Source organism: Ascaphus truei, chromosome 13 (genome assembly GCF_040206685.1).
Source record: "Ascaphus truei isolate aAscTru1 chromosome 13, aAscTru1.hap1, whole genome shotgun sequence".
NCBI lineage: Eukaryota > Metazoa > Chordata > Amphibia > Anura > Ascaphidae > Ascaphus > Ascaphus truei.
The window spans coordinates 33,936,511-33,954,596 of record NC_134495.1 but is presented as its reverse complement, the minus strand read 5'-3'; the positions used below and the strand labels follow the sequence as shown (position 1 = coordinate 33,954,596).

Genomic DNA, 18,086 nt, shown 5'->3' with positions numbered 1-18,086 from the left:
GAGAGAACGCAGACACAGGCTTGAGATCACAGGAGGTGAGAGAGCCCATCTAGTGAGCGAGAGAGAGCGCAGACAGGTGTGAGATCACAGGAGGTGAGAGAGCCCATCTAGTGAGCGGGAGAGAACGCAGACACAGGCTTGAGATCACAGGAGGTGAGAGAGCCCATCTAGTGAGCGAGAGAGAGCGCAGACAGGTGTGAGATCACAGGAGGTGAGAGAGCCCATCTAGTGAGCGGGAGAGAGCGCAGACACAGGCGTGAGATCACAGGAGGCGGGAGAGCCCATCTAGTGAGCGGGAGAGAGCGCAGACACAGGCGTGAGATCACAGGAGGTGAGAGAGCCCATCTAGTGAGCGGGAGAGAGCGCAGACACAGGCGTGAGATCACAGGAGGTGAGAGGGCCCATCTAGTGAGCGGGAGAGAGCGCAGACACAGGCGTGAGATCACAGGAGGTGAGAGAGCCCACCTAGTGAGCGGGAGAGAGCGCAGACACAGGCGTGAGATCACAGGAGGTGAGAGAGCCCATCTAGTGAGCGGGAGAGAGCGCAGACACAGGCGTGAGATCACAGGAGGCGGGAGAGCCCATCTAGTGAGCGGGAGAGAGCGCAGACACAGGCGTGAGATCACAGGAGGTGAGAGAGCCCATCTAGTGAGCGGGAGAGAGCGCAGACAGGCGTGAGATCACAGGAGGTGAGAGGGCCCATCTAGTGAGCGGGAGAGAGCGCAGACACAGGCGTGAGATCACAGGAGGTGAGAGAGCCCACCTAGTGAGCGGGAGAGAGCGCAGACACAGGCGTGAGATCACAGGAGGTGAGAGAGCCCATCTAGTGAGCGGGAGAGAACGCAGACACAGGCTTGAGATCACAGGAGGTGAGAGAGCCCATCTAGTGAGCGAGAGAGAGCGCAGACAGGTGTGAGATCACAGGAGGTGAGAGAGCCCATCTAGTGAGCGGGAGAGAGCGCAGACACAGGCGTGAGATCACAGGAGGCGGGAGAGCCCATCTAGTGAGCGGGAGAGAGCGCAGACACAGGCGTGAGATCACAGGAGGTGAGAGAGCCCATCTAGTGAGCGGGAGAGAGCGCAGACACAGGCGTGAGATCACAGGAGGTGAGAGAGCCCATCTAGTGAGCAGGAGAGAGCGCAGACACAGGCGGTGAGAGAGCCCATCTAGTGAGCGGGAGAAAGCGCAGACAGGCGTGAGATCACAGGAGGTGAGAGAGTCCATCTAGTGAGCGGGAGAGAGCGCAGACACAAGCGTAAGATCACAGGAGGTGAGAGAGCCCATCTAGTGAGCGGGAGAAAGCGCAGACACAGGCGGTGAGATCACAGGAGGTGAGAGAGCCCATCTAGTGAGCGGGAGAGAGCGCAGACACAGGCGTGAGATCACAGGAGGTGAGAGAGCCCATCTAGTGAGCGGGAGAGAGCGCAGACACAGGCGTGAGATCACAGGAGGTGAGAGGGCCCATCTAGTGAGCGGGAGAGAGCGCAGACACAGGCGTGAGATCACAGGAGGTGAGAGAGCCCACCTAGTGAGCGGGAGAGAGCGCAGACACAGGCGTGAGATCACAGGAGGTGAGAGAGCCCATCTAGTGAGCGGGAGAGAACGCAGACACAGGCTTGAGATCACAGGAGGTGAGAGAGCCCATCTAGTGAGCGAGAGAGAGCGCAGACAGGTGTGAGATCACAGGAGGTGAGAGAGCCCATCTAGTGAGCGGGAGAGAACGCAGACACAGGCTTGAGATCACAGGAGGTGAGAGAGCCCATCTAGTGAGCGAGAGAGAGCGCAGACAGGTGTGAGATCACAGGAGGTGAGAGAGCCCATCTAGTGAGCGGGAGAGAGCGCAGACACAGGCGTGAGATCACAGGAGGCGGGAGAGCCCATCTAGTGAGCGGGAGAGAGCGCAGACACAGGCGTGAGATCACAGGAGGTGAGAGGGCCCATCTAGTGAGCGGGAGAGAGCGCAGACACAGGCGTGAGATCACAGGAGGTGAGAGAGCCCACCTAGTGAGCGGGAGAGAGCGCAGACACAGGCGTGAGATCACAGGAGGTGAGAGAGCCCATCTAGTGAGCGGGAGAGAACGCAGACACAGGCGTGAGATCGCAGGAGGTGAGAGAGCCCATCTAGTGAGCGGGAGAGTACGCAGACACAGGCTTGAGATCACAGGAGGTGAGAGAGCCCATCTAGTGAGCGAGAGAGAGCGCAGACAGGTGTGAGATCACAGGAGGTGAGAGAGCCCATCTAGTGAGCGGGAGAGAGCGCAGACACAGGCGTGAGATCACAGGAGGCGGGAGAGCCCATCTAGTGAGCGGGAGAGAGCGCAGACACAGGCGTGAGATCACAGGAGGTGAGAGAGCCCATCTAGTGAGCGGGAGAGAGCGCAGACACAGGCGTGAGATCACAGGAGGTGAGAGAGCCCATCTAGTGAGCAGGAGAGAGCGCAGACACAGGCGGTGAGAGAGCCCATCTAGTGAGCGGGAGAAAGCGCAGACAGGCGTGAGATCACAGGAGGTGAGAGAGTCCATCTAGTGAGCGGGAGAGAGCGCAGACACAAGCGTAAGATCACAGGAGGTGAGAGAGCCCATCTAGTGAGCGGGAGAAAGCGCAGACACAGGCGGTGAGATCACAGGAGGTGAGAGAGCCCATCTAGTGAGCGGGAGAGAGCGCAGACACAGGCGTGAGATCACAGGAGGTGAGAGAGCCCATCTAGTGAGCGGGAGAGAGCGCAGACACAGGCGTGAGATCACAGGAGGTGAGAGGGCCCATCTAGTGAGAGGGAGAGAGCGCAGACACAGGCGTGAGATCACAGGAGGTGAGAGAGCCCACCTAGTGAGCGGGAGAGAGCGCAGACACAGGCGTGAGATCACAGGAGGTGAGAGAGCCCATCTAGTGAGCGGGAGAGAACGCAGACACAGGCTTGAGATCACAGGAGGTGAGAGAGCCCATCTAGTGAGCGAGAGAGAGCGCAGACAGGTGTGAGATCACAGGAGGTGAGAGAGCCCATCTAGTGAGCGGGAGAGAACGCAGACACAGGCTTGAGATCACAGGAGGTGAGAGAGCCCATCTAGTGAGCGAGAGAGAGCGCAGACAGGTGTGAGATCACAGGAGGTGAGAGAGCCCATCTAGTGAGCGGGAGAGAGCGCAGACACAGGCGTGAGATCACAGGAGGCGGGAGAGTCCATCTAGTGAGCGGGAGAGAGCGCAGACACAGGCGTGAGATCACAGGAGGTGAGAGAGCCCATCTAGTGAGCGGGAGAGAGCGCAGACACAGGCGTGAGATCACAGGAGGTGAGAGGGCCCATCTAGTGAGCGGGAGAGAGCGCAGACACAGGCGTGAGATCACAGGAGGTGAGAGAGCCCACCTAGTGAGCGGGAGAGAGCGCAGACACAGGAGTGAGATCACAGGAGGTGAGAGAGCCCATCTAGTGAGCGGGAGAGAACGCAGACACAGGCTTGAGATCACAGGAGGTGAGAGAGCCCATCTAGTGAGCGAGAGAGAGCGCAGACAGGTGTGAGATCACAGGAGGTGAGAGAGCCCATCTAGTGAGCGGGAGAGAGCGCAGACACAGGCGTGAGATCACAGGAGGCGGGAGAGCCCATCTAGTGAGCGGGAGAGAGCGCAGACACAGGCGTGAGATCACAGGAGGTGAGGGAGCCCATCTAGTGAGCGGGAGAGAGCGCAGACACAGGCGTGAGATTACAGGAGGTGAGAGAGCCCATCTAGTGAGCAGGAGAGAGCGCAGACACAGGCGGTGAGAGAGCCCATCTAGTGAGCGGGAGAAAGCGCAGACAGGCGTGAGATCACAGGAGGTGAGAGAGTCCATCTAGTGAGCGGGAGAGAGCGCAGACACAAGCGTAAGATCACAGGAGGTGAGAGAGCCCATCTAGTGAGCGGGAGAAAGCGCAGACACAGGCGGTGAGATCACAGGAGGTGAGAGAGCCCATCTAGTGAGCGGGAGAGAGCGCAGACACAGGCGTGAGATCACAGGAGGTGAGAGAGCCCATCTAGTGAGCGGGAGAGAGTGCAGACACAGGCGTGAGATCACAGGAGGTGAGAGGGCCCATCTAATGAGCGGGAGAGAGCGCAGACACAGGCTTGAGATCACAGGAGGTGAGAGAGCCCATCTAGTGAGCGGGAGAGAGCGCAGACACAGGCGTGAGATCACAGGAGGTGAGAGAGCCCATCTAGTGAGCGGGAGAGAGCGCAGACACAGGCGTGAGATCACAGGAGGTGAGAGGGCCCATCTAGTGAGCGGGAGAGAGCGCAGACACAGGCGTGAGATCACAGGAGGTGAGAGAGCCCACCTAGTGAGCGGGAGAGAGCGCAGACACAGGCGTGAGATCACAGGAGGTGAGAGAGCCCATCTAGTGAGCGGGAGAGAACGCAGACACAGGCTTGAGATCACAGGAGGTGAGAGAGCCCATCTAGTGAGCGAGAGAGAGCGCAGACAGGTGTGAGATCACAGGAGGTGAGAGAGCCCATCTAGTGAGCGGGAGAGAACGCAGACACAGGCTTGAGATCACAGGAGGTGAGAGAGCCCATCTAGTGAGCGAGAGAGAGCGCAGACAGGTGTGAGATCACAGGAGGTGAGAGAGCCCATCTAGTGAGCGGGAGAGAGCGCAGACACAGGCGTGAGATCACAGGAGGCGGGAGAGTCCATCTAGTGAGCGGGAGAGAGCGCAGACACAGGCGTGAGATCACAGGAGGTGAGAGAGCCCATCTAGTGAGCGGGAGAGAGCGCAGACACAGGCGTGAGATCACAGGAGGTGAGAGGGCCCATCTAGTGAGCGGGAGAGAGCGCAGACACAGGCGTGAGATCACAGGAGGTGAGAGAGCCCACCTAGTGAGCGGGAGAGAGCGCAGACACAGGCGTGAGATCACAGGAGGTGAGAGAGCCCATCTAGTGAGCGGGAGAGAACGCAGACACAGGCTTGAGATCACAGGAGGTGAGAGAGCCCATCTAGTGAGCGAGAGAGAGCGCAGACAGGTGTGAGATCACAGGAGGTGAGAGAGCCCATCTAGTGAGCGGGAGAGAGCGCAGACACAGGCGTGAGATCACAGGAGGCGGGAGAGCCCATCTAGTGAGCGGGAGAGAGCGCAGACACAGGCGTGAGATCACAGGAGGTGAGAGAGCCCATCTAGTGAGCGGGAGAGAGCGCAGACACAGGCGTGAGATCACAGGAGGTGAGAGAGCCCATCTAGTGAGCAGGAGAGAGCGCAGACACAGGCGGTGAGAGAGCCCATCTAGTGAGCGGGAGAAAGCGCAGACAGGCGTGAGATCACAGGAGGTGAGAGAGTCCATCTAGTGAGCGGGAGAGAGCGCAGACACAAGCGTAAGATCACAGGAGGTGAGAGAGCCCATCTAGTGAGCGGGAGAAAGCGCAGACACAGGCGGTGAGATCACAGGAGGTGAGAGAGCCCATCTAGTGAGTGGGAGAGAGCGCAGACACAGGCGTGAGATCACAGGAGGTGAGAGAGCCCATCTAGTGAGCGGGAGAGAGCGCAGACACAGGCGTGAGATCACAGGAGGTGAGAGGGCCCATCTAGTGAGCGGGAGAGAGCGCAGACACAGGCGTGAGATCACAGGAGGTGAGAGAGCCCACCTAGTGAGCGGGAGAGAGCGCAGACACAGGCGTGAGATCACAGGAGGTGAGAGAGCCCATCTAGTGAGCGGGAGAGAACGCAGACACAGGCTTGAGATCACAGGAGGTGAGAGAGCCCATCTAGTGAGCGAGAGAGAGCGCAGACAGGTGTGAGATCACAGGAGGTGAGAGAGCCCATCTAGTGAGCGGGAGAGAACGCAGACACAGGCTTGAGATCACAGGAGGTGAGAGAGCCCATCTAGTGAGCGAGAGAGAGCGCAGACAGGTGTGAGATCACAGGAGGTGAGAGAGCCCATCTAGTGAGCGGGAGAGAGCACAGACACAGGCGTGAGATCACAGGAGGCGGGAGAGCCCATCTAGTGAGCGGGAGAGAGCGCAGACACAGGCGTGAGATCACAGGAGGTGAGAGGGCCCATCTAGTGAGCGGGAGAGAGCGCAGACACAGGCGTGAGATCACAGGAGGTGAGAGAGCCCATCTAGTGAGCGGGAGAGAACGCAGACACAGGCGTGAGATCACAGGAGGTGAGAGAGCCCATCTAGTGAGCGGGAGAGAACGCAGACACAGGCTTGAGATCACAGGAGGTGAGAGAGCCCATCTAGTGAGCGAGAGAGAGCGCAGACAGGTGTGAGATCACAGGAGGTGAGAGAGCCCATCTAGTGAGCGGGAGAGAGCGCAGACACAGGCGTGAGATCACAGGAGGCAGGAGAGCCCATCTAGTGAGCGGGAGAGAGCGCAGACACAGGTGTGAGATCACAGGAGGTGAGAGAGCCCATCTAGTGAGCGGGAGAGAGCGCAGACACAGGCGTGAGATCACAGGAGGCGGGAGAGCCCATCTAGTGAGCGGGAGAGAGCGCAGACACAGGCGTGAGATCACAGGAGGTGAGAGAGCCCATCTAGTGAGCGGGAGAGAGCGCAGACACAGGCGTGAGATCACAGGAGGTGAGAGGGCCCATCTAGTGAGCGGGGAGAGAGCGCAGACACAGGCGTGAGATCACAGGAGGTGAGAGAGCCCACCTAGTGAGCGGGAGAGAGCGCAGACACAGGCGTGAGATCACAGGAGGTGAGAGAGCCCATCTAGTGAGCGGGAGAGAACGCAGACACAGGCTTGAGATCACAGGAGGTGAGAGAGCCCATCTAGTGAGCGAGAGAGAGCGCAGACAGGTGTGAGATCACAGGAGGTGAGAGAGCCATCTAGTGAGCGGGAGAGAACGCAGACACAGGCTTGAGATCACAGGAGGTGAGAGAGCCATCTAGTGAGCGAGAGAGAGCGCAGACAGGTGTGAGATCACAGGAGGTGAGAGAGCCCATCTAGTGAGCGGGAGAGAGCGCAGACACAGGCGTGAGATCACAGGAGGCGGGAGAGCCCATCTAGTGAGCGAGAGAGAGCGCAGACACAGGCGTGAGATCACAGGAGGTGAGAGAGCCCATCTAGTGAGCGGGAGAGAGCGCAGACACAGGCGTGAGATCACAGGAGGTGAGAGGGCCCATCTAGTGAGCGGGAGAGAGAGCAGACACAGGCGTGAGATCACAGGAGGTGAGAGAAGCCCACCTAGTGAGCGGGAGAGAGCGCAGACACAGGCGTGAGATCACAGGAGGTGAGAGAGCCCATCTAGTGAGCGGAGAGAACGCAGACACAGGCTTGAGATCATAGGAGGTGAGAGAGCCCATCTAGTGAGCGAGAGAGAGCGCAGACAGTGTGAGATCACAGGAGGTGAGAGAGCCCATCTAGTGAGCGGGAGAGAACGCAGACACAGGCTTGAGATCACAGGAGGTGAGAGAGCCCATCTAGTGAGCGAGAGAGAGCGCAGACAGGTGTGAGATCACAGGAGGTGAGAGAGCCCATCTAGTGAGCGGGAGAGAGCGCAGACACAGGCGTGAGATCACAGGAGGCGGGAGAGCCCATCTAGTGAGCGGGAGAGAGCGCAAATACAGACGTGAGGTCACAGTGTGTGAGAGAGCCCATCTAGTGAGCGGGAGGAGAGCGCAAATACAGACGTGAGGTCACAGTGTGTGAGAGAGGTCATCTATTGAGGGTGCTGCGGGGCAGCGGAGGGGTGACCGTGCTGCGGGGGAGGGGGGTGACCGTGCTGCGGGGGAGGGGGGGTGACCGTGCTGCCGGGGGGAGGGGGGTGACCGTGCTGCGGGGGAGGGGGGGTGACCTGGCTGACCTTGCTGCGGGGCAGCTCCCAGCCGCACACGGCGCACTCCTGCGTGAGCATCCTCTTGATGAAGTCGCGGTCCTGTGACTCCCTCACAGCCTCCAGCACGTCCTGCAGGTCATAGCGTCCCCCGGACTCCTGCAGCAGCGACAGCGCGAGCTCCGCGCGCCCCCAACTGGGCAGGGCGTGCTCTGCAAGTAAGCGACGCAGGAGCGCCTAGGGAGGGAACGCACCGCTGTCACACACACACACACTGCTGTCACACACACACACACACACACACACACACACACACTGCTGTCACACACACACACTGCTGTCACGCACACACACATGCACACACTGCTGTCACGCACACACACATGCACACACACACACACACTACTGTCACACACACCCACACACACACACACACACACACCACACACTGCTGTCACACACACACACACACACACACACACACTGCTGTCACACACACACACACACACACACACACACTGCTGTCACACACACACACACACACACACCTGCTGTCACACACACGCACACACTGCTGTCACACACACGCACACACTGCTGTTACACACGCACACACACACACACACACACACACACTGCTGTCACACACACACACACACACTGCTGTCACACACACGCACACACTGCTGTCACACACACGCACACACTGCTGTCACACACACGCGCACACACACACACACACACACACACACACACACACACACACACACACACACACACACACACACACACACACACACTGCTGTCACACACACACACACACTGCTGTCACACACACGCACACACTGCTGTCACACACACGCACACACTGCTGTCACACACACGCACACACACACACACACACACACACACACACACACACACACACACTGCTGTCACGCAACCACACTGCTATCACGCACACAACACACCGCTGTCACACACACACACACTGCTATCACGCACACACACTGCTATCACGCACACACACACCGCTGTCACACACACACACTGCTGTCACACACACCGCTGTCACAACACACACACACTGCTGTCACACACACCGCTGTCACACACACACACTGCTGTCACACACACAAACTGCTGTCACACACACAAACTGCTGTCACACACACACAAACTGCTGTCACACACACACAAACTGCTGTCACACACACACAAACTGCTGTCACACACACGCACACACTGCTGTCACACACACGCACACACTGCTGTCACACACACTGCTGTCACACACACGGACACACTTCTGTCACACACACGCACACACACTGCTGTCACACACACGCACACACACTGCTGTCACACACCACACACACTGCTGTCACACACACACTGCTGTCACACACACACACACACCCACACACAGCTATCTGTCACACACACACAGCTATCCTGTCACACACACACACAGCTGTCACCCACACACGTTACACACACTGCTCTATCTCTCACCTGCCTGTCTCCTGAATCCAGTTGCAGGGGAGGCTCTGGCTCCGCCCACATGCGGGTGTGAAAGGCTTCTAATCGCGGTCTCTGCAGCACACTGAGCGCTCCCCCCAGGTCCCCAGCACTCTCATAGAGTGCAGCCAGAATCTCACTGCGCTCTCTAAATCCGAGACTGCAGAGCGCCTCCACCTGCGCGGGGGCGGGGTCAGAGAGGGGAGAGGAGAGGGGTCACAGAGGAGAGGGGGTCAGAGAGAGAGAGGAGAAGGGGTCAGAGAGGAGAGGGGGAGAGGGGGTCAGAGAGGAGAGGGGGAGAGGGGGTCAGAGAGGAGAGGGGGAGAGGGGGTCAGAGAGGAGAGGGGGAGAGGGGGTCAGAGAGGAGAGGGAGAGAGGGGTCAGAGAGGAGAGGGGGAGAGGGGTCAGAGAGGAGAGAGGGGGCGGGGGTCAGAGAGGAGAGAGGCGGCGGGGGTCAGAGAGGAGAGAGGCGGCGGGGGTCAGAGAGGAGAGGGGGCGGGGGTCAGAGAGGAGAGAGAGAGGGCGGGGGTCAGAGAGGAGAGAGGGGCGGGGGTCAGAGAGGAGAGAGGGGGCGGGAGTCAGAGAGGAGAGAGGGGGCGGGAGTCAGAGAGGAGAGAGGGGGCGGGGGTCAGAGAGGAGAGAGGGGGCGGGGGTCAGAGAGGAGAGAGGGGGTCAGAGAGGAGAGAGGGGGAGAGGGGGTCAGAGAGGAGAGAGGGGGAGAGGGGGTCAGAGAGGAGAGAGGGGAGAGGGGGTCAGAGAGGAGAGAGGGGGAGAGGGGGTCAGAGAGGAGAGGGGGAGAGGGGGTCAGGGAGGAGAGGGGAGAGGGGGAGGAGAGGGGGGTCAGAGAGGAGAGGGGGAGAGGGGGTCAGAGAGGAGAGGGGGTCAGAGAGGAGAGGGGGAGAGGGGGTCAGAGAGGAGAGGGGGCGGGGTCAGAGAGGAGAGAGGAGAGGGGGCGGGGTCAGAGAGGAGAGAGGATAGAGGAGAGGGGGCGGGTCAGAGAGGAGAGAGGAGAGAGGAGAGGGGGCGGGGTCAGAGAGGAGAGAGGAAAGGGGGCGGGGTCATAGAGGAGAGAGGGCGGGGTCAGAGAGGAGAGAGGAGAGGGGGCGGGGTCAGAGAAGAGAGAGTTGAGAGGGCGGGGTCAGAGAGGAGAGAGGAGAGGGGCGGGGTCAGAGAGGAGAGAAGAGAGAGGAGAGGGGGCGGGGTCAGAGAGGAGAGAAGAGAGGGGGCGGGGTCAGAGAGGAGAGAGGAGAGAAGAGAGGGGGCGAGGTCAGAGAGGAGAGGAGAGAAGAGAGGGGGCGGGGTCAGAGAGGAGAGAGGAGAGAAGAGAGGGGGCGGGGTCAGAGAGGAGAGAGGAGAGAAGAGAGGGGGCGGGGTCAGAGAGGAGAGAGGAGAGAAGAAAGGGGGCGTGGTCAGAGAGGAGAGAGGAGAGAAGAGAGGGGGCGTGGTCAGAGAGGAGAGAGGAGAGAAGAGAGGGGGCGGGGTCAGAGAGGAGAGAGGAGAGGGGGTGGGGTCAGAGAGGAGAGAAGAGAGGGGGCGGGGTCAGAGAGGGGAGAAGAGAGGGTGCGGGGTCAGAGAGGGTGCGGTGTCAGAGAGGGTGCGGTGTCAGAGAGGGTGCGGTGTCAGAGAGGGTGCGGTGTCAGAGAGGGTGCGGTGTCAGAGAGGGTGCGGGGTCAGAGAGGGTGCGGGGTCAGAGAGGGTGCGGGGTCAGAGAGGGTGCGCGGTCAGAGAGGGTGCGGGGTCAGAGAGGGTGCGGGGTCAGAGAGGGTGCGGGGTCAGAGAGGGTGCGGGGTCAGAGAGGGTGCGGGGTCAGAGAGGGTGCGGGGTCAGAGAGGGTGCGGGGTCAGAGAGGAGAGGGGGTGGGGTCAGAGAAAGTCAGAGAGGAGAGGGGTCAGAGAGGAGAGGGGTCAGAGAGGAGAGGGGTCAGAGAGGAGAGGGGTCAGAGAGGAGAGGGGGTCAGAGAGGAGAGGGGGTCAGAGAGGAGAGGGGGTCAGAGAGGAGAGGGGGTCGGAGGAGAGGGGGTCGGAGGAGAGGGGGTCGGAGGAGAGGGGGTCGGAGGAGAGGGGGTCGGAGGAGAGGGGGTCGGAGGAGAGGGGTCGAGGGCAGAGGAGAGGGGGCAGAGGAGAGGGTGCAGGGTCAGAGAGGAGAGAGGGCGGGGTCAGAGAGGAGAGAGGAGAGGGGGCGGGGTCAGAGAGGAGGTGGGTCAGAGAGGAGAGAGGAGAGAGTTGAGAGGGCGGGGTCAGAGAGGAGAGAGGAGAGGGGGCGGGGTCAGAGAGGAGAGAGGAGAGGGGGCGGGGTCAGAGAGGAGAGAGGAGAGGGGGCGGGGTCAGAGAGGAGAGAGGAGAGGTGGCGGGGTCAGAGAGGAGAGGTGGCGGGGTCAGAGAGGAGAGGGGGCGGGGTCAGAGAGGAGAGAGGAGAGGGGTTGGGGTCAGAGAGGAGAGAGGAGAGGGGGTGGGGTCAGAGGGAGAGAGGAGAAAAGAGAGGGGGCGGGGTCAGAGAGGAGAGAGGAGAGGGGGCGGGGTCAGAGAGGAGAGAGGAGAGAAGAGAGGAGGCGGGGTCAGAGAGGAGAGAGGAGAGAAGAGAGGGGGCGGGGTCAGAGAGGAGAGAGGAGAGAAGAGAGGGGTCGGGGTCAGAGAGGAGAGAAGAGAGGGGGCGGGGTCAGAGGGAGAGAGGAGAAAAGAGAGGGGGCGGGGTCAGAGAGGAGAGAGGAGAGGGGGCGGGGTCAGAGAGGAGAGAGGAGAGAAGAGAGGAGGCGGGGTCAGAGAGGAGAGAGGAGAGAAGAGAGGGGGCGGGGTCAGAGAGGAGAGAGGAGAGAAGAGAGGGGTCGGGGTCAGAGAGGAGAGAAGAGAGGGGGCGGGGTCAGAGAGGAGAGAAGAGAGGGGGCGGGGTCAGAGAGGAGAGAAGAGAGGGGGCGGGGTCAGAGAGGAGAGAGGAGAGGGGGCGGGGTCAGAGAGGAGAGAAGAGAGGGGGCGGGGTCAGAGAGGAGAGAAGAGAGGGTGCAGGGTCAGAGAGGGTGCGGGGTCAGAGAGGAGAGGGGGTCAGAGAGGAGAGGGGGTCAGAGAGGAGAGGGGGTCAGAGAGGAGAGGGGGTCAGAGAGGAGAGGGGGTCAGAGAGGAGAGGGGGTCAGAGAGGAGATGGGGCGGGGTCAGAGAGGAGAGGGGGTGGGGTCAGAGAGGAGAGGGGGTGGGGTCAGAGAGGAGAGGGGGTGGGGTCAGAGAGGAGAGGGGGTGGGGTCAGAGAGGAGAGGGGGTGGGGTCAGAGAGGAGAGGGGGTGGGGTCAGAGAGGGTCATAGAGGAGAGGGGTCAGAGAGGAGAGGGGGTCAGAGAGGAGAGGGGGTCAGAGAGGAGAGGGGGTCAGAGAGGAGAGGGGGCGGGGTCAGAGAGGAGAGGGGGTCAGAGAGGAGAGGGGGTCAGAGAGGAGAGGGGGTCAGCGAGGAGAGGGGGTAGGAGGAGAGGGGGTCGGAGGAGAGGGGGTCGGAGGAGAGGGGGTCGGAGGAGAGGGGGTCGGAGGAGAGGGGGTCGGAGGAGAGGGGGTCGGAGGAGAGGGGGTCGGAGGAGAGGGGGTCGGAGGAGAGGGGGTCGGAGGAGAGGGGTCGGGGGCAGAGGAGAGGGGGCAGAGGAGAGGGGGCAGAGGAGAGGGGGCAGAGGAGAGGGGGCAGAGGAGAGGGGGCAGAGGAGAGGGGGCAGAGGAGAGGGGGCAGAGGAGAGGGGGCAGAGGAGAGGGGGCAGAGGAGAGGGGGCAGGGTCAGAGAGGAGAGAGGGCAGGGTCAGAGAGGAGAGAGGAGAGAGGGCAGGGTCAGAGAGGAGAGAGGAGAGAGGGCAGGGTCAGAGAGGAGAGAGGAGAGAGGGCAGGGTCAGAGAGGAGAGAGGAGAGAGGGCAGGGTCAGAGAGGAGAGAGGAGAGAGGAGAGAGGGCAGGGTCAGAGAGGAGAGAGGAGAGAGGAGAGAGGGCAGGGTCAGAGAGGAGAGAGGGCAGGGTCAGAGAGAGAGAGAGGGCAGGGTCAGAGAGGAGAGAGGGCAGGGTCAGAGAGGAGAGAGGGCAGGGTCAGAGAGGAGGAGAGGGCGGGGTCAGAGAGGAGAGAGGGCGGGGTCAGAGAGGAGAGAGGGCGGGGTCAGAGAGGAGAGAGGAGAGAGGGCGGGGTCAGAGAGGAGAGAGGAGAGAGGGCGGGGTCAGAGAGGAGAGAGGAGAGAGGGCGGGGTCAGAGAGGAGAGAGGAGAGAGGGCGGGGTCAGAGAGGAGAGAGGAGAGAGGAGAGAGGGCGGGGTCAGAGAGGAGAGAGGGCGGGGTCAGAGAGGAGAGAGGGCGGGGTCAGAGAGGAGAGAGGGCGGGGTCAGAGAGGAGAGAGGAGAGGGGGCGGGGTCAGAGAGGAGAGAGGAGAGGGGGCGGGGTCAGAGAGGAGAGAGGAGAGGGGGCGGGGTCAGAGAGGAGAGAGGAGAGGGGGCGGGGTCAGAGAGGAGAGAGGAGAGGGGGCGGGGTCAGAGAGGAGAGAGGAGAGGGGGCGGGGTCAGAGAGGAGAGAGGAGAGGGGGCGGGGTCAGAGAGGAGAGGGGGCGGGGTCAGAGAGGAGAGGGGGCGGGGTCAGAGAGGAGAGGGGGCGGGGTCAGAGAGGAGAGGGGGCGGGGTCAGAGAGGAGAGGGGGCGGGGTCAGAGAGGAGAGGGGGCGGGGTCAGAGAGGAGAGGGGGCGGGGTCAGAGAGGAGAGGGGGCGGGGTCAGAGAGGAGAGGGGGCGGGGTCAGAGAGGAGGCGGGGTCAGAGAAGGGGCGGGGTCAGAGAAGGGGCGGGGTCAGAGAGGAGAGGGGGTCAGAGAGGAGAGAGGAGAGGGGGCGGGGTCAGAGAGGAGAGGGGGCGGGGTAGAGAGGAGAGGGGGCGGGGTAGAGAGGAGAGGGGGCGGGGTCAGAGAGGAGAGGGGGCGGGGTCAGAGAGGAGAGAGGAGAGGGGGCGTGGTCAGAGGAGAGGGGGCGGGGTCAGAGAGGAGAGGGGGCGGGGTCAGAGAGGAGAGGGGGCGGGGTCAGAGAGGAGAGGGGGCGGGGTCAGAGGAGAGGGGGCGGGGTCAGAGAGGAGAGAGGGCGGGGTCAGAGAGGAGAGGGGGCGGGGTCAGAGAGGAGAGGGGGCGGGGTCAGAGAGGAGAGGGGGCGGGGTCAGAGAGGAGAGAGGGTGGGGTCAGAGAGGGGGCGGGGTCAGAGGGTGGGGTCAGAGAGGGGGCGGGGTCAGAGAGGTGAGGGGGCGGGGTCAGAGGGGGTCAGAGAGGAGAGGGGTCAGAGAGGAGAGGGGTCAGAGAGGAGAGGGGTGGGGTCAGAGAGGAGAGGGGGCGGGGTCAGAGAGGAGAGGGGGCGGGGTCAGAGAGGAGAGGGGGCGGGGTCAGAGAGGAGAGGGGGCGGGGTCAGAGAGGAGAGGGGGTCGGAGAGGAGAGGGGGTCGGAGAGGAGAGGGGGTCGGAGAGGAGAGGGGGTCGGAGAGGAGAGGGGGTCGGAGGAGAGGGGTCGGGGGCAGAGGAGAGGGGTCGGGGGCAGAGGAGAGGGGTCGGGGCAGAGGAGAGGGGTCGGGGGCAGAGGAGAGGGGTCGGGGGCAGAGGAGAGGGGTCGGGGCAGAGGAGAGGGGTCGGGGGCAGAAGAGAGGGGTCGGGGGCAGAAGAGAGGGGTCGGGGGCAGAAGAGAGGGGTCGGGGGCAGAAGAGAGGGGTCGGGGGCAGAAGAGAGGGGTCGGGGGCAGAAGCGAGGGGTCGGGGGCAGAAGCGAGGGGTCGGGGGCAGAGAGAGGGGTCGGGGGCAGAGGAGAGGGGTCGGGGGCAGAGGAGAGGGGTCGGGGGCAGAGGAGAGGGGTCGGGGGCAGAGGAGAGGGGTCGGGGGCAGAGGAGAGGGGTCGGGGGGCAGAGGAGAGGGGTCGGGGGCAGAGGAGAGGGGTCGGGGGCAGAGGAGAGGGGGCGGGGTCAGAGAGGAGAGGGGGCGGGGTCAGAGAGGAGAGAAGAGAGGGGGCGGGGTCAGAGAGGAGAGAAGAGAGGGGGAGGAGAGAAGAGAGGGGGCGGGGTCAGAGAGGAGAGAAGAGAGGGGGCGGGGTCAGAGAGGAGAGAAGAGAGGGGGCGGGGTCAGAGAGGAGAGAAGAGAGGGGGCGGGGTCAGAGAGGAGAGAAGAGAGGGGGCGGGTCAGAGAGGGTGCGGGGTCAGAGGAGAGGGTGCGGGGGCAGAGGAGAGGGGGCGGGGGCAGAGGAGAGGGGGCGGGGGCAGAGGAGAGGGGGCGGGGGCAGAGGAGAGGGGTTAGTTGTCCATTGTGGCTGGTTAGTCATGATTAGGGCCCCCCTCTGCATGATGGTTAGGGGTGTCCCCCCCCCCCTTGCGGGATGGTTAGGGGTGCCCCCCCCCCCCTGCGGGATGGTTAGGGGTGTCTCCCCCCCTGCGGGATGGTTAGGGGTGTCCCCCCCTGCGGGATGGTTAGGGGTGTCCCCCCCCCTTGCGGGATGGTTAGGGGTGTCCCTCCACCCCTTGCGGGATGGTTAGGGGTGTCCCCCCCCCACTGCGGGATGGTTAGGGGTGTCTCCCCCCCTGCGGGATGGTTAGGGGTGTCCCCCCCTGCGGGATGGTTAGGGGTGTCCCCCCCCTTGCGGGATGGTTAGGGGTGTCCCTCCACCCCTTGCGGGATGGTTAGGGGTGTCCCCCCCCCACTGCGGGATGGTTAGGGGTGTCCCCCCCTTGCGGGATGGTTAGGGTTGTCCCCCCCCCTGCGGGATGGTTAGGGGTGTCCCCCCTGCGGGATGGTTAGGGGTGTCCCCCCCCTGCGGGATGGTTAGGGGTGTCCCCCCCCTGCGGGATGGTTAGGGGTGGCCCCCCCTGCGGGATGGTTAGAGGGGTCTCCAGGGCCGGCCTGATGGCTGCACCGAGCCCCGCGCTCTTCCCCACAACGAATTACTGGGGAAACAGCGCGGGGCCTCTTACCCCCTCCCAGCATTGCATCTCCCCCCGGCATCTCCCCTCCCAGCATTGCATCACCCCCCGGCATCTCCCCCTCCCAGCATTGCATCACCCCCCGGCATCTCCCCCTCCCAGCATTGCATCTCCCCCTCCCAGCATTGCATCACCCCCCAGCATCTCCCCCTCCCAGCATTGCATCACCCCCCGGCATCTCCCCCTCCCAGCATTGCATCACCCCCCGGCATCTCCCCCTCCCAGCATTGCATCACCCCCCCGGCATCTCCCCCTCCCAGCATTGCATCTCCCCCCGGCATCTCCCCTCCCAGCATTGCATCACCCCCCGCATCTCCCCCTCCCAGCATTGCATCACCCCCCCGGCATCTCCCCCTCCCAGCATTGCATCTCCCCCCGGCATCTCCCCCTCCCAGCATTGCATCACCCCCCGGCATCTCCCCCTCCCAGCATTGCATCACCCCCCCGGCATCTCCCCTCCCAGCATTGCATCACCCCCCCGGCATCTCCCCCTCCAGCATTGCATCACCCCCCGCATCTCCCCTCCCAGCATTGCATCACCCCCCCGGCATCTCCCCCTCCCAGCATTGCATCTCCCCCCGGCATCTCCCCCTCCCAGCATTGCATCACCCCCCGGCATCTCCCCTCCCAGCATTGCATCACCCCCCGGCATCTCCCCTCCCAGCATTGCATCACCCCCCGGCATCTCCCCCTCCCAGCATTGCATCACCCCGGCATCTCCCCCTCCCAGCATTGCATCACCCCCCGGCATCTCCCCCTCCCAGCATTGCATCACCCCCCGGCATCTCCCCCTCCCAGCATTGCATCACCCCCCGGCATCTCCCCCTCCCAGCATTGCATCCCCTCCCAGCATTGCATCACCCCCGGCATCTCCCCCTCCCAGCATTGCATCACCCCCCGGCATCTCCCCCTCCCAGCATTGCATCACCCCCCGGCATCTCCCCCTCCCAGCATTGCATCACCCCCCGGCATCTCCCCCTCCCAGCATTGCATCTCCCCCCGGCATCTCCCCCTCCCAGCATTGCATCACCCCCCGCATCTCCCCCTCCCAGCATTGCATCACCCCCCGGCATCTCCCCCTCCCAGCATTGCATCTCCCCCCGGCATCTCCCCCTCCCAGCATTGCATCACCCCCCGGCATCTCCCCCTCCCAGCATTGCATCACCCCCCGCATCTCCCCCTCCCAGCATTGCATCACCCCCCGGCATCTCCCCCTCCCAGCATTGCATCACCCCCCGGCATCTCCCCCTCCCAGCATTGCATCACCCCCCGGCATCTCCCCCTCCCAGCACTGCATCACCCCCCGGCATCTCCCCCTCCCAGCATTGCATCACCCCCCGGCATCTCCCCCTCCCAGCATTGCATCACCCCCCGGCATCTCCCCCTCCCAGCATTGCATCACCCCCCGGCATCTCCCCTCCCAGCATGCATCTCCCCCTCCCAGCATTGCATCACCCCCCGGCATCTCCCCCTCCCAGCATTGCATCACCCCCCGGCATCTCCCCCTCCCAGCATTGCATCACCCCCCGGCATCTCCCCCTCCCAGCATTGCATCACCCCCCGCATCTCCCCCTCCCAGCATTGCATCACCCCCCGGCATCTCCCCCTCCCAGCATTGCATCACCCCCCGGCATCTCCCCCTCCCAGCATTGCATCACCCCCCGGCATCTCCCCCTCCCAGCATTGCATCACCCCCCGGCATCTCCCCCTCCCAGCATTGCATCACCCCCCGGCATCTCCCCCTCCCAGCACTGCATCACCCCCTGCATCTCCCCCTCCCAGCACTGCATCACCCCCTGGCATCTCCCCCTCCCAGCATTGCATCACCCCCCGGCATCTCCCCCTCCCAGCATTGCATCACCCCCCGGCATCTCCCCCTCCCAGCATTGCATCTCCC

General features: G+C 63.2%; 1 protein-coding gene across 1 annotated transcript in view; it reads right to left on the bottom strand.

Annotated features, from left to right (window-relative positions):
* Positions 1–9,467, bottom strand: part of RNF31 (ring finger protein 31) — a gene marked incomplete at its 5' end in the record, with an annotated part of 82,772 nt that extends 73,305 nt beyond the window's left edge. The window contains 2 exons of the mRNA XM_075567992.1: positions 7,773–7,979; positions 9,258–9,467. Of these exons, the coding sequence (XP_075424107.1) occupies positions 7,773–7,979; positions 9,258–9,467 (417 nt within the window). The remainder of the gene's footprint in view (positions 1–7,772; positions 7,980–9,257) is intronic.
* Between the last annotated feature and the right edge of the window lie 8,619 nt (positions 9,468–18,086).